Source organism: Labrus mixtus, chromosome 22, assembly GCF_963584025.1.
Source record: "Labrus mixtus chromosome 22, fLabMix1.1, whole genome shotgun sequence".
NCBI lineage: Eukaryota > Metazoa > Chordata > Actinopteri > Labriformes > Labridae > Labrus > Labrus mixtus.
The window spans coordinates 11,771,135-11,783,071 of NC_083633.1; the positions used below are offsets into that span (position 1 = coordinate 11,771,135).

Genomic DNA, 11,937 nt, shown 5'->3' on the forward strand with positions numbered 1-11,937 from the left:
TACTACTGGGAGAGTGACAGGAGCCTCTGAGTGACAACTGCTGAGCTTTCACCTGTCACTGTACCACTTGTTGGAAGAGCCAACCTCTCATTGGCTCCAGGAAAATATCTACATAGTTCAAAATCTGCTGCGCCAAATGTACTTTGTACTTCACTGCCTGACACTGAGACAAGGACTCAGCACAGACATTGGACCACACTTTAATTCTGGTAAGCCTTTAACTATAATAAAAGGTAAGGCCGTTTGTTATGTGTTTAAAGTGTATTTTAAGAGGAGTTGCATACTTTTACGTTTTGACATTGTTCTGAATTTCTATTGCTGTTAGATTTGTTAAGTTTTAACAGGCTCATATGTGTAGTGACATACAACAGGTTGCCCACCATTGATCTGTGTGATAAACAAGGATAAGTAAGGAAATATATAAGTAGGCCATGAAAACTAAGAATTTAAAATAATAATGTGATAAAAGAAGTGAAATCTTTTTTTATTCCTTGTAAAATTATTGAGTGTGCACTAAATAAACACAGGTGAAAAAGATGTAATGAACTTCATTGTATGCTTTCTACCTATTTATGAAACAGTTGTTCTGTTAATTTAAAGTAATTATTACTTTATTGGTCCCATCTGGTCATCATTGTATAATAACATTTTACAAAACATTTCATTTTTGGAAAACCATTTTTGACTTTTAGTTTGTTTGTCCTTCTCACTCTCTTAGTGAATATTTAGGCCTATATGGAATTGACACCAAGAAGGGTGGGCTGCATGACCTACAGCTGCATGAGCAACTGTAGCTCAGAAGCAGTTGTGATGGGAATTCCAACAAATCTCAGATTTGGAGGGAAATAATGTCACGCAATGATGTATTTCCCTTTTGTCAGTATTTTCCCTGCAGCTATTCCTGAATAAGGTCATTGCAGTTAGTATTAAGAGTCATTTATTCATTCTTTATTGCTTGCTCATTATGGAAGTTGTGTGGGAGAGAACCAGCTGATGAAAAAAGAGGGAGGGAGAGAGAGAGGAAGTCACATTCAGGGTATGTGGGGGGAGAGAGAGAGTGAATGAAAGTTGAGGATTGGAGAAGAGACAGGGAGACGAGTGTACAGTAGTTTGAGGTGGGACTCTTCTGTCACTATTTTCACTTAAACATCTAATGACTTGCTTCAAGGCTTAAGTGAAGTTAGAAAAATCCTATTGCAGATTGTCCAACCTGGACTTATAGTGCGCCACAGTGGTTTGGAGGTTATACCCATGGATACTATTATAGCAGCTTTGGTTGCATTATGCTCCCATCTCACACGGGAGCACATGGAAACTAAACGGCAGAAAGAGGTATGAAACAGATTTAATTTTGTGTAGAGTGGGATTTCCATCAGATTTGATGTCTTGTATTTCCTTTGGCTTTTCTCAAAATTTGAGAATCATACAATTATATTATGAGTGAAATGTATTCATGTGGTAAATTGCTTTTTGTTTTTTTAAGGTGTAAGTATTTCTAAAATTTGAAAAATGAGAACTGCTCTGCTTTTTGCAACCAGCTGCCTATACATGTTTTGATTAATTGTGTAGCTCTGGAGGGTTTGTTGTCTTTATCAAACAGAACCATGTATCTAAATGTTTCCCAGCTTATCATCAGCTATGTCTTTATGTCTTTAAGAGCCGTATCCTGTGACACTGTCATTACAGCTACATATCAGCTAAACAAATGATGACAACAGAGCTGGGAAATTACCCAGCGCTATCTTAGAGGCCACTGAACTTTGAGACGCTGGCCTTAGAGATGTGAAAGTATTTGAGTCAAGAGGAAGAGAGTATTTTCGTCACCTTGAGGGACAAAGGTTGTGACAGCATCAGATTTGGGAATATATAACTGTACACTAAAGGAAAGAAAAAGCAGAAAAAAGTGATTCATTTGTGCAAGAGCTAACTAATGACCTTAAAAATGTTGGTTTGTGTGATGAAATTCTTGGGTAACTTCCACTGGGTCCCTGACTGATCTTTTTTTCCTTGAGTCTGCCCAGCTGTACCCTGAATACTGCAAATAACCAGCTTTATCACACCTATTCAGTCCATTTGGATACATAATGAGGAAACAAAATGTGATTCAGTCTCATTGAAAATGCCCATCACATTGCCATTTTGAGCCAAGCCAACGGGATGGATGCTAATAACAAAGCTAGTTTAGATTAGTTACTTAGGATCCCCTGCAGCTATCCTAATGGTTAACACATTGCTGAAAACATTGAACCCAGAAATGACATTAAATATGATTATCTTTCTGTTTCTTGGTCTCAGGTGTACAGTAATGATGGCGACGTTTGATAGAATGAAAACCAAGTCGGACTACACTTACTCCACTGTCATCAGGTTTGTATGGGTTTATCTGTACACATCTCCCCTATAGAACATTGATATTTTTCTCATGACCTTGAGAAATTAGTATAGTCATCGTCTCCATAAAGGAAAAGTCAGAAAAGGTCAGACATCCTATGGCTTCCCATTTCCGCCTGTTTATTTAGTAAAACGTAACAGTTTGATGAAATGGGCTGTGGTCCAAGTTAGTGTTTATTTAGTGAGCCAATCAGAAGAAGATGCTCGGTCATAGGGTTGTCCTCTGGCATGTACAGGCTGAATTTTCCCACATGTCGCCAGAAAAAGAAAGAGTGTCCCCAAACTGGCAGTTAAAGGAAATGAACTGGGAAGTCTAGGGAACTTTGAAGTAATGAGGAGTTCTCTAAAATTATGATTCTCAACTTTTTAGATTAAAAAGTTCATGAAGTAAGCTCAAGAACCCCTCGCAGTTGTGTACTTTAACACATTTCTCCATTACAATTTAATTTGCCATTTTGGTCTTATATCCAAACTTCATGCTAGGCAGAAGATTTTTCAACCATTTAGCCCTTACCTTTAGCTGTTTAAGAAAGTTCAGCTAATTGCCAATGTATGGTGCTAAACATTACATTTAACTTACTAACTACTTTGTGACTGTTTTTCAATCATTTTAGCTAGGTATGGGTTAGCTTACTGAACTACTTTATCCAGTATGTTTAAGTAGTAGTTTTGGTTATCTAAACAGTTTAGCAGTTATGATAACTTATTCATTAGTTATCATAAACTATTCATCAAGTGTGGACTTTTGTCTTAACATGCTATACAATGCTAAGATGGCTTCTGTTAGCTCGTTTGCTAGAAAAAGCTTTGATTCAAAATATGTTGGCTTGCTTGCTAAGTTTCAGGCGCTCTTATTGGAAACACGGGGTGTTTGGTTGTGCGATACCATGGCAGATACGTGACTGCTTATTGTAACAATTTTGTCTTCTGGAGATCAGTAGGCCTATCAAATACATTTGCAATCATATTGGGTAGACCTACATATTTTTTTTGAATATTTTTCAAGTGACTTTAGTTATTCTGCAACTAACAGGATCCCTGTTTAGCATTCAACTCTTTTCTTTGTGTATTTAGGCCAAAGAAGAGCTCGCTTGTTGAGACAAGGCAACCCCATATTGCCTCAACAGAAAACAAGTTAGCTGAGCAAAGAAAAGAGTGGGCTCCAAAGCTCCCCTTCACCCCATTAGACAACCTTATCAATCCAAGGGAAAAATCACCCAAGATGGCACACAAGAGGCCGACGCTTGACCCTCAAAGCAATGAGAAAGCTCTCTTCATAGGTAACAAGCTCCCCAGATCCAATGGTTGCAACATCAAGGACAAGATTTCCCTGTGGGAGGGTAAGGAACCTGATCACTCGACCACTACCTCCAGTTCTTTGGGCCAGTCTACCAGCATAAAAAGGACAGACTCCCTGACGAAAAGCATCAGTAAAATCACTGATGAGCAGAGTGCAGAGAGTTATGGACGAGTCGCACATGAGGAAAAGCAAAATCATGGGAAAGGGAATTTAGGAAAACCTGAAGACTCAAGGCCTTGTTCTCCTTTAGAAAGTGGGAAACCGCAAAGAGGTATGCTTAACAGCAGCAAGTCCAGTGAGAACAATGCATTGGAGGATTGTAGTAGAACAATCTTTAAGCAAAAGGAGGATCATGATAAAGAGAACGAAGAAGGGCCGGGGGATTCAAGGTCTTGTTCGCCTACAACAACTACACAGCAGCAGCAGGTGGGGACATTGAGAAAAAGCAATGAAAAGACAAAAGTTGGACAAAACAGCCAGGAGAAGAGAGCTGTATTCACTCTTTTCAAAAAGCTTGATGCTATGGGAGGAAACCATGGGAAAACTCCTCCAGAGCTTGGAAAGTATTTCAGCCCGCCAAGCAAGGACAAACAGGTAGAGGTCAAGAAGAAAATATCTGAAGTTAATGGTCAGGCGAATGCAGTGGAATTGTCTGGGGCTACAGAAGCAAAGCAGAGTCAGGAGAACGTGTACACAGAACCAGGGACACTCCCAATCAACCCAGTCCCAAAACCCAGACGTACCTTCCAGCATCCGGCTAACGCCCCCGATGGGAAGAGTCAAAGACAGGGGACAGGGCAGAGGAATCTCCCTCCATTGCCCTCCAGCTCCATAAAAAGTATCTCAAAACCTCCTCCTGGTGTCTATGGGAGACCCAGGGGTGAGAGAGTCAGAGACCACATCAACAGGTATAAAGAAAATAAAGTCCTTTAGCTCTAGTGAAAGCTTAACCAACTTGAAATACATTATACAGTCTGAAGCTATTGTAACAGTTTGTTTGGATGTAGCATTATTAAAAGGAATAAGAAGATTTTAAACAGTTCATAGAAATTGATGTTAGAGCAAATATAATGACTGAATCGTACAAAAGCTTTTAGTGGATTTTATTTTATCCTGTGATAACAAGTCATTTTAGGTTGTTTTGAGAGATTGCCTTATTGATCTCATTTCCCCAGAGTTACAAAAGCAGAAAACAAACATAAGCTTGACTTACCTCATTTGTGTTGCCAATGGTAGGATGGCATGTCTTGGTCTGGCCAATCACAGTGACCAACACATTGTCTTAATTTCTAGATCGCCAGAAGATTTGCCTGTTAGCATGAGAGAACAAGCTTTGTTATCCTGAGTTAAAGAGATATATTAATCCCTTGTAATGGGTTTAAAACCTTTGACAACGAGAACAATAAGTAAAGATCTCTAGAAAATAACTGTAGATTGCTCATCATCACTGGAAAAGTATGCATATCTGACACTTAGAAGTATGTTTAATTATTTTCCTATCACTGTCACAGGAAATCTTTTGAGTTCGAAGACCTCGCCGGGTCAAGAGGCCCGCTTTTCTCTCGCTCACTCTCACAGGAACATCACTATGAGGACATCCTGGGTGAGAAACTTCTATTATCCATCACCGGTTTTTCTTTTTCCAAGAATATGTTTTGGAAAATGTACTTTGTTTGTTTTCTTAGTAAAGTAAAGAGGAGTAGATAGATTCCACTGGGGTATTGGTCTGGTATATGAAACTACACCCAGCAGCCTGTTAGCTTAGCTTAGCATAAAGAATGGATACTAGTTGGAAAGCTAACCCTTGGTTTAAATATGAAAAAATCTATAAAGCCACTCTAAAACTTCCTGATAAAGAATTATAATCTGTTTTGTTTCATTTATACAAACATAGCATAAGAATGACAACTTCTGATTTTAAGGACAGTTTTATGTTGAACATTTCTTGCCGTGGTGTTGCTTTTTGGTCGCCTAGCACATTAGCCTCACCATAATTGTGTGGTTACTGGCGTGCAGATTTTTTTCCCTTTGAATAGAGCCACTCTACTGTTTCTCCCTTTTCTTTGTGCTCAGCTAAGCTAACTAGCTAAAATACAATCAAAATGGACTGTACTATGGGACTGAAGCCCTTTTAACAAATTTTCAGGTGTTGAAATACCTTTGTTAGCATATGATTAGATGGATCTGTTTCTAATGTTTCACATCATTATTGAACAAGGTCAATATAATTAGATAAAGGTCAAATATGTAGCTATAAAATGTTAATATAGCTACTTCAAACTAAAATATTCTTGTATAGCGATATGTAGAACAACAGGGATTTTTCGCATGAGCATGTTTTTAAAATGCCATCATTGGTCTCCCTGCAGACTCCTCCAAAGAGAACCCATATGAGGACATCGAGTTGGAGAGTCAGTGTTCCCAGCAGTCTTTGCCCTCCTCTCCTGGCGCTGATACTGCCAAGGTTCCTGCTGTACAAGCCAAACATAATACTTTTCATCAACAACACTTCTCATCTGAATGATTTTGATAAATTATTCTCCTTTTCTACAGAACTCGAGGCCTGGCTTCTTCAGGCAGAATTCAGCCAGGAGCTTTAAGCTGCTGGACCTGCGCAGATCCAACCAGTCGACCCACAGCAACAGCAGCGGTGGGGTTTCGTCTCCACCCCAGGTCAGCCCACCCTCCACTCCCAATGGGCCTGAAAACACTTCCTGGCTCCCCGGGGATCCCTACAGTCGCACCTGCCGCAGGATACCAACGGTATTGTTTTTGGTGCATAATTTAGAGCTGTCAGTGTATTTAGTAAACCAGGTTATCATGCTTTCTTATCAGTTGGAGTTTTTCTTCCAACAGGTTGTTCTAAGAATCAACAGCATCTTTGAGTCTCGGATCGGGAAGAAACGTCTTCGGAGGATCTATCATTATGCTGAGACAAGCTCAGGGAGAGGTGATACTATAGTTATTGAAGAAATTACACTTTTTAAAAAAATGTATTTCCTGATGCCTATCATGTTAATATGGAGTTTTGGCTTAAATAAATCTTTTGTGTGCAGTAACAGATGACAACAGTGACTCTGAGAGTGAAGTTGATGAAAGAGCAAAAGGTAGAGTACCACCCAAAACTTTATTTTCTGCTCATCTTTTTTCCATTCTTTCCATTTTTGTCCATAGCTTATCTCTCTATTTTACTGTTCCTTTTGTCCGTGCAGCTCATCGTCAGCGTCAGCGTCTCGTGTCAGTCAAGTCCATACTGAGCAAGCCAAGCCAGTCTCGAGTCCACTACAATGGAACCAGCAGCACGCGGGAACAGGAGCTCCACCAGCGTCAGCTCTTTGAATATTTTCTCGTCGTGTCTCTGCAGAAGTCAAAGGGTGGTGCCCACTACCTGCCGGAGGTCACACAGCAGTTCCCCCCAAAGGTCAGGAGCAGAGGAGTTCTCCGGTTTTTACCCATTTTTGTCACAATTATATTTTAAAAGGCTCAACCAACTCATTTTAAGTAAATTGATTTAACATTTGGATGACTAATACATTGTAAAAACATATTTCCAGTTTCCAGCTCCAGGCAACACTTAATCCCTAAGGTACTCCTTAGACTTGTTCCACAAAATTGAAATGTACTTTTTCACCCAGAGGGACAGTCTTTGGTGGCTCATTTTGTGAATGTCTTATGTGTGTTGGTCAAAGCTGAGCCTGTTATCTCGTATCATATGGAGATATATAAAACTGTTTCAACTCTTTGGTTATTGATGAGGATGAGTTATTGAGGTGAGGGGGATGCAATTATCATTTCCTTGTTACCATTGGCGAGGTGTGCAGTAATGTCATGCTAAACCAGAGCAGAGTGGTTGTCTTTGAGTAGGGCAACAATGGCCTGAATATATAGCGGGCAACCATCCTTGACGCCTATGCTGCAGGTTCCACTACCTCCTTGTCTTGTTATATGCTCATTACCCCACTCATATCTCATTCAAGTCATCCACTCATATCCACACATACCCTGTCTCTTCATAGCTGTACAATCATTCAACACAGAAGACCAAAAATATAATTTTTTTTGTCAATTCAAAAAAACCTCGAAGAAAAGTCGAAGCTTTGAGTGGAGGAGCAGAATTCATGTTGTCCCTTCTCTTATTATACTGCAGCTGGAGCGAAGCTTCAAATTTATGAGGGAGACAGAGGATCAGCTGAAGATCATTCCTCAGTTCTGTTTCCCTAATGCTAACGGCTGGGAGCCTGTGGAAAACTATCCGAGGTAAAGTTACTCATCTTAATAATCTATATTTATTTTTAAATGTCCAGTAAAAATATGCTAATCACATGTTTATTTGTTATGTTTTTTTTTTCTTCTCCCTCATAGCGAGATGTTCTCCTTTGTTTTGACTGGAGAGGATGGGAGCAGGAGGTTCGGATACTGCCGGCGTTTACTGGTAAATAGAAATATGAAGAATAAATACGTTTTCTGCTACTGAACAGGAAGTGGCTAAATACCACGATGACGGCTGAGTAAATAATCGTGCCAAAATAGTCGGGGTGCCTGTGGGAAAACAGGCCATCTCAGAGTCAGGGAGGAAGTGTGTGTGACTGGAAAAAGTGTGTATATGCCTGTGCGTATGTTTCTATGTATTTAATAGAGAGTGTTTTTTACAGTGTTTTTTACTTTTATAACAAAAAAGTATTTGTGAGTAAAGTCTTCTGTCATGTGGATAATAAACTTTTTTTTTTTAACTTCATTCAGAAACTGGTTGTTAAAAAATAAAAAGACAGGAGAGTTTTACTAAGTGTTTCAAGTTCTTAACCTGTTAACATTATGAAGATTTTTACATGCTGTATGTTTTTCAGCCCAGTGGAAAAGGCAAACGTCTACCAGAGGTCTACTGTATTGTTAGTCATCTTGGCTGTTTCAACCTGTTTTCCAAGGTAATACAACGTCCCCTATCAGACGACTCTTGCATGTATAAAACAGATATAAAGTGTGGGTGAATATTTGTGCACTATGTTTACTGTAGGTTCTGGATGAAGTGGAGAGAAGGAGGGCTTTGTCTCCAGCTCTTGTTCAGCCTTTTATGAGAGCCATCATGGAGGCTCAGTTTCCAGCTCCAGGCAGAACCATCACTGTTAAAACTTTCCTCCCAGGCTCAGGCACTGAGGTGAGACTCTACATTTAGCCCATACGGTTTTAGAGGAAAGGGGGAGGAAGGGGTGAAATACACCAATGTGCAAAATATTCATCAGGCTAAGAATGTGTCATATTTTTTTGTGAGTTTGACAAATTGTAACTGATCTCACCTTTATATGCTCGATGTAAATGTGAACTGCTTTTTCACGAGTAAAGATTTTGATAAAGCATTGCAATGAAAAATCAGTACTAAAGAGCATCTTTGTGAGCGTTATACAAAAAGTGTGGTTTGTCGCACATGTGATTTGCCCTTCAAAAGGCCCTTTAAGTTTGTATTAGTAGTTAAAGGTAACTTAATATCATTGGCTAATCATTGTCCATGAACTACAGCAGTTATGGTGTATTTTATTCCCAGGTGATGGAGCTCTGTCGACCCTCTGACTCGCGCTTGGAGCATGTGGACTTTGAGTGTCTGTTCTCCTGTCTGAGTCTGCGGCTGCTCCTTCGGGTGCTCGGGTCTCTGCTGCTTGAGCGAAGGGTCATCTTCACGGCAGACAAACTCAGGTCAGTCCATTCAGTGTCTGGCCATTTATCCCCTCTCAGTCTCGCCTCATTCACTGACCCTTATTTTTTCCACTGATACAAAGAAGTTGGAATATAGAGCGTCAAGGATGATTTCATTATAAAGCTGAAAGACCTGCGTGTGGTCCTGACCAATATTTTCAGAGAAATTCAAGGCAGCCTGTTTTATTTAAGAAACATACCAGAGAGATATTTTGAGCCTTGTCTGTTGAGTTGTTGTTGAACTGGGGCCTGTTTGTTTGTTCTGCAGGACAAATCCAGAGGGAGTCAGAGAGAACGGTCACACTAGTAAAGGCCAGGAATGCTAAGTAGAATGACGTAAATAATAATAAAAAAAAAAAAGCAGCTCTGCTTTGCTCTCTGGGAAATGTTGCTTTAGGGAAGATTCACAGCCCTCAGACAGTAGTAAGATTTAGGACGTAATTTGCACTACAGCACCCTCTTGTGGTAAAAATGAATAGGTTACTTCTGCCCTGTATCTTATTCTGCTCTTCTTCACTACTTCTTCTTCTTCCCGTTTAAATTTCCATCCACCATAAAGGAATATAAGAAAAACCAACAACACCATTTTTTTTTTGATTGTTGGGTCAGAATATCTGCGCAAGACGTCTCTGATAAAAAACACACATTTATTTTAATTTATGGTGAACTTGTCTCTCCCTTACAGCACTCTCTCCCAGTGCTGCCATGCTGTCGTGGCTTTGCTGTACCCCTTTGTGTGGCAGCATACTTACATCCCCGTGCTGCCCTCGGCTATGCTCGACATCGTCTGCACTCCAACCCCGTTCATTGTGGGCCTGCTGTCCAGCTCGCTGCCCCAGCTCACTGAGCTGCCCCTGGAGGAGGTCAGCGAGGCGCTAATGTGTAGCAATTAACTCCTAAAGAAATATTTGGTTATTTTACAGCTGTTAACTTATTGTTTACAGCAAGTCCTGAATGCAAAACTGTCGTGGATCAGAATAATCAGGGCTGTCTGTTTATAGGTTCTGGTTGTGGATCTTGGAAACAGTCGATTTCTCAGACAGGTAGGCCATTTGTTGAACCTTTTTGTGATGGCTCTGTGAGATCGGCACAGATGTGGAACAAGTTGTAATCCCTTCCATACACACAAATGAGTTTTATAACGTTTTTCATCACATTTAGTTGGATGATGAAGACTCCATCCTGCCTTCAAAGCTCCAGTCAGCCCTGGAGAATGTTCTGGAGAGAAGAAGAGAGCTTGCTGGTGAAAGAGGAGGAGACACAACCAGTGGTGAGCTCTACCAAAGGCTGTAAACTAAAACTTAGCCTTCCTTCGGTCTGGGTGTAAGGAAGTTCAGCAGCACTTTCAGATGGTTTCATTGTCATGTATGTTACTATATCTCTTTAGACCATGGCTATCTCAGCACAGTTGTGTCTGAGGCCTTCGTTCGTTTCTTCATCGAGCTCGTCGGCCATTACCCACTCTTCATCGTTGGTGAACGGGAAGACGGCTACTCTTCCTCCTCCTCCTCTCCGGCTCCATGTTTCTTCCAGCGAGACGGTTTCCGCAAAGCGATCCCCTCTAAGACCATGCGTCGCTTCCTGGAGGTCTTCATGGAGACTCAGATGTTTGGCTGGTTCATCCAGGAGAGAGAGCTCCACAGGCAGGCTCTGAAAGGTAAAACGATTCTGTACAAAAAACGTCTTCAGCTGTTGGGAGATGGTCCAGTGGTTGACGAGTCTGTCTCTTTCCTAAGGACTGTTTGAAGTCAGGGTGCAGGAGTATCTAGACTCCATCCACGAGAATGAACATCGGAGGGTTAACAGGTTTCTCAAAGGCTTGGGTAAGGGTTCTTTCATGTCAGAATCCGTTTGTTATAGGAGAACAAGCTCCCTACAAAGATTCTCACCTAAGCTCTTGTTTCCTCTCCTTTGCTCCAGGAAACAAAATGAAATTTCTGTCAAAGAAATGACTCCAGTATTATTGATCAAATACGGGACAGCAAATAAAGAGAAGAAGGACTGAAGGACCAGCTGGACAGCAGAAATTAAGCAAAGGAAATAACCACTATACGGCCTTTTGAGAGATGCTTATTTATACGATCATTGTCGCTGTACATTTTGGATTTGCTTAAGACCGACAGGTTGGCTGTGATATATGACAAGTAGTTTCCACCAACAGAAAGTCCTGCTGTATAGAAACTTTGGATTGGGAACTTTGGAACATTTGGAAAGTGAACCACAATATTCATTTTAAAAGTATATGTTTTAAGGCAAAAAAAACAAAATGCAGATGATTTAGTCTAAGTCTGTTGTTGTAAAGTGCGCCGGATGGCCTAGCGGTTGTGTCCAAGCCCCACGTGCACAGGCTCTGGTTCTCGAGGCAGCCGGCCTGGGTATGACTTTGACCCACAGAGCTTTGTGGAATGTCATTCCCCACAATCTTTCCGGCTCTGTCCACCGTCCTCTCCCTGCTGGAGGCATAAGGAGCCCAAAGGATTAACCTTCAAAGAAGTATGATGCTGTGAGTTACACATAGCCCATGAATTAAAGGAAAACCTGAAAAGATGAGTGATGGATGT

General features: G+C 40.7%; 1 protein-coding gene across 3 annotated transcripts; it reads left to right on the forward strand.

Moving 5' to 3' along the window:
- The first annotated feature begins 1 nt into the window (after position 1).
- LOC132956678 (DENN domain-containing protein 2A-like) lies at positions 2–11,623 on the forward strand. 3 transcript variants are annotated; one of them, XM_061030250.1, is made up of 20 exons: positions 2–209; positions 2,296–2,367; positions 3,466–4,599; positions 5,203–5,294; positions 6,061–6,155; positions 6,245–6,454; positions 6,548–6,641; positions 6,748–6,798; positions 6,904–7,112; positions 7,839–7,948; positions 8,054–8,123; positions 8,536–8,613; positions 8,703–8,843; positions 9,228–9,376; positions 10,062–10,239; positions 10,378–10,419; positions 10,538–10,646; positions 10,764–11,033; positions 11,113–11,199; positions 11,297–11,623. In XM_061030250.1, exons 2-20 carry the CDS (start codon positions 2,306–2,308, stop codon positions 11,326–11,328), a joined length of 3,213 nt encoding a protein of 1,070 aa, XP_060886233.1. In that variant the 5' UTR covers positions 2–209; positions 2,296–2,305; the 3' UTR covers positions 11,329–11,623. The 3 variants fall into 3 exon arrangements, with proteins under 3 accessions (XP_060886233.1, XP_060886235.1, XP_060886234.1); XM_061030252.1 differs by having other exon boundaries at positions 6,754–6,798; XM_061030251.1 differs by lacking the exon at positions 2–209 and adding an exon at positions 1,068–1,332.
- The last annotated feature ends 314 nt before the right edge of the window (positions 11,624–11,937 follow it).

Coding starts and splice junctions, on each gene's coding strand:
- LOC132956678 (XM_061030250.1), top strand. CDS start 2,306: ATGATGGCGACGTTTGATAGAATGAAAACCAAGTCGGACTACACTTAC. Junction 11,034..11,112: donor CCACAGGCAGGCTCTGAAAG/GTAAAACGATTC, acceptor CTCTTTCCTAAG/GACTGTTTGAAGTCAGGGTG. Junction 11,200..11,296: donor CAGGTTTCTCAAAGGCTTGG/GTAAGGGTTCTT, acceptor CCTTTGCTCCAG/GAAACAAAATGAAATTTCTG.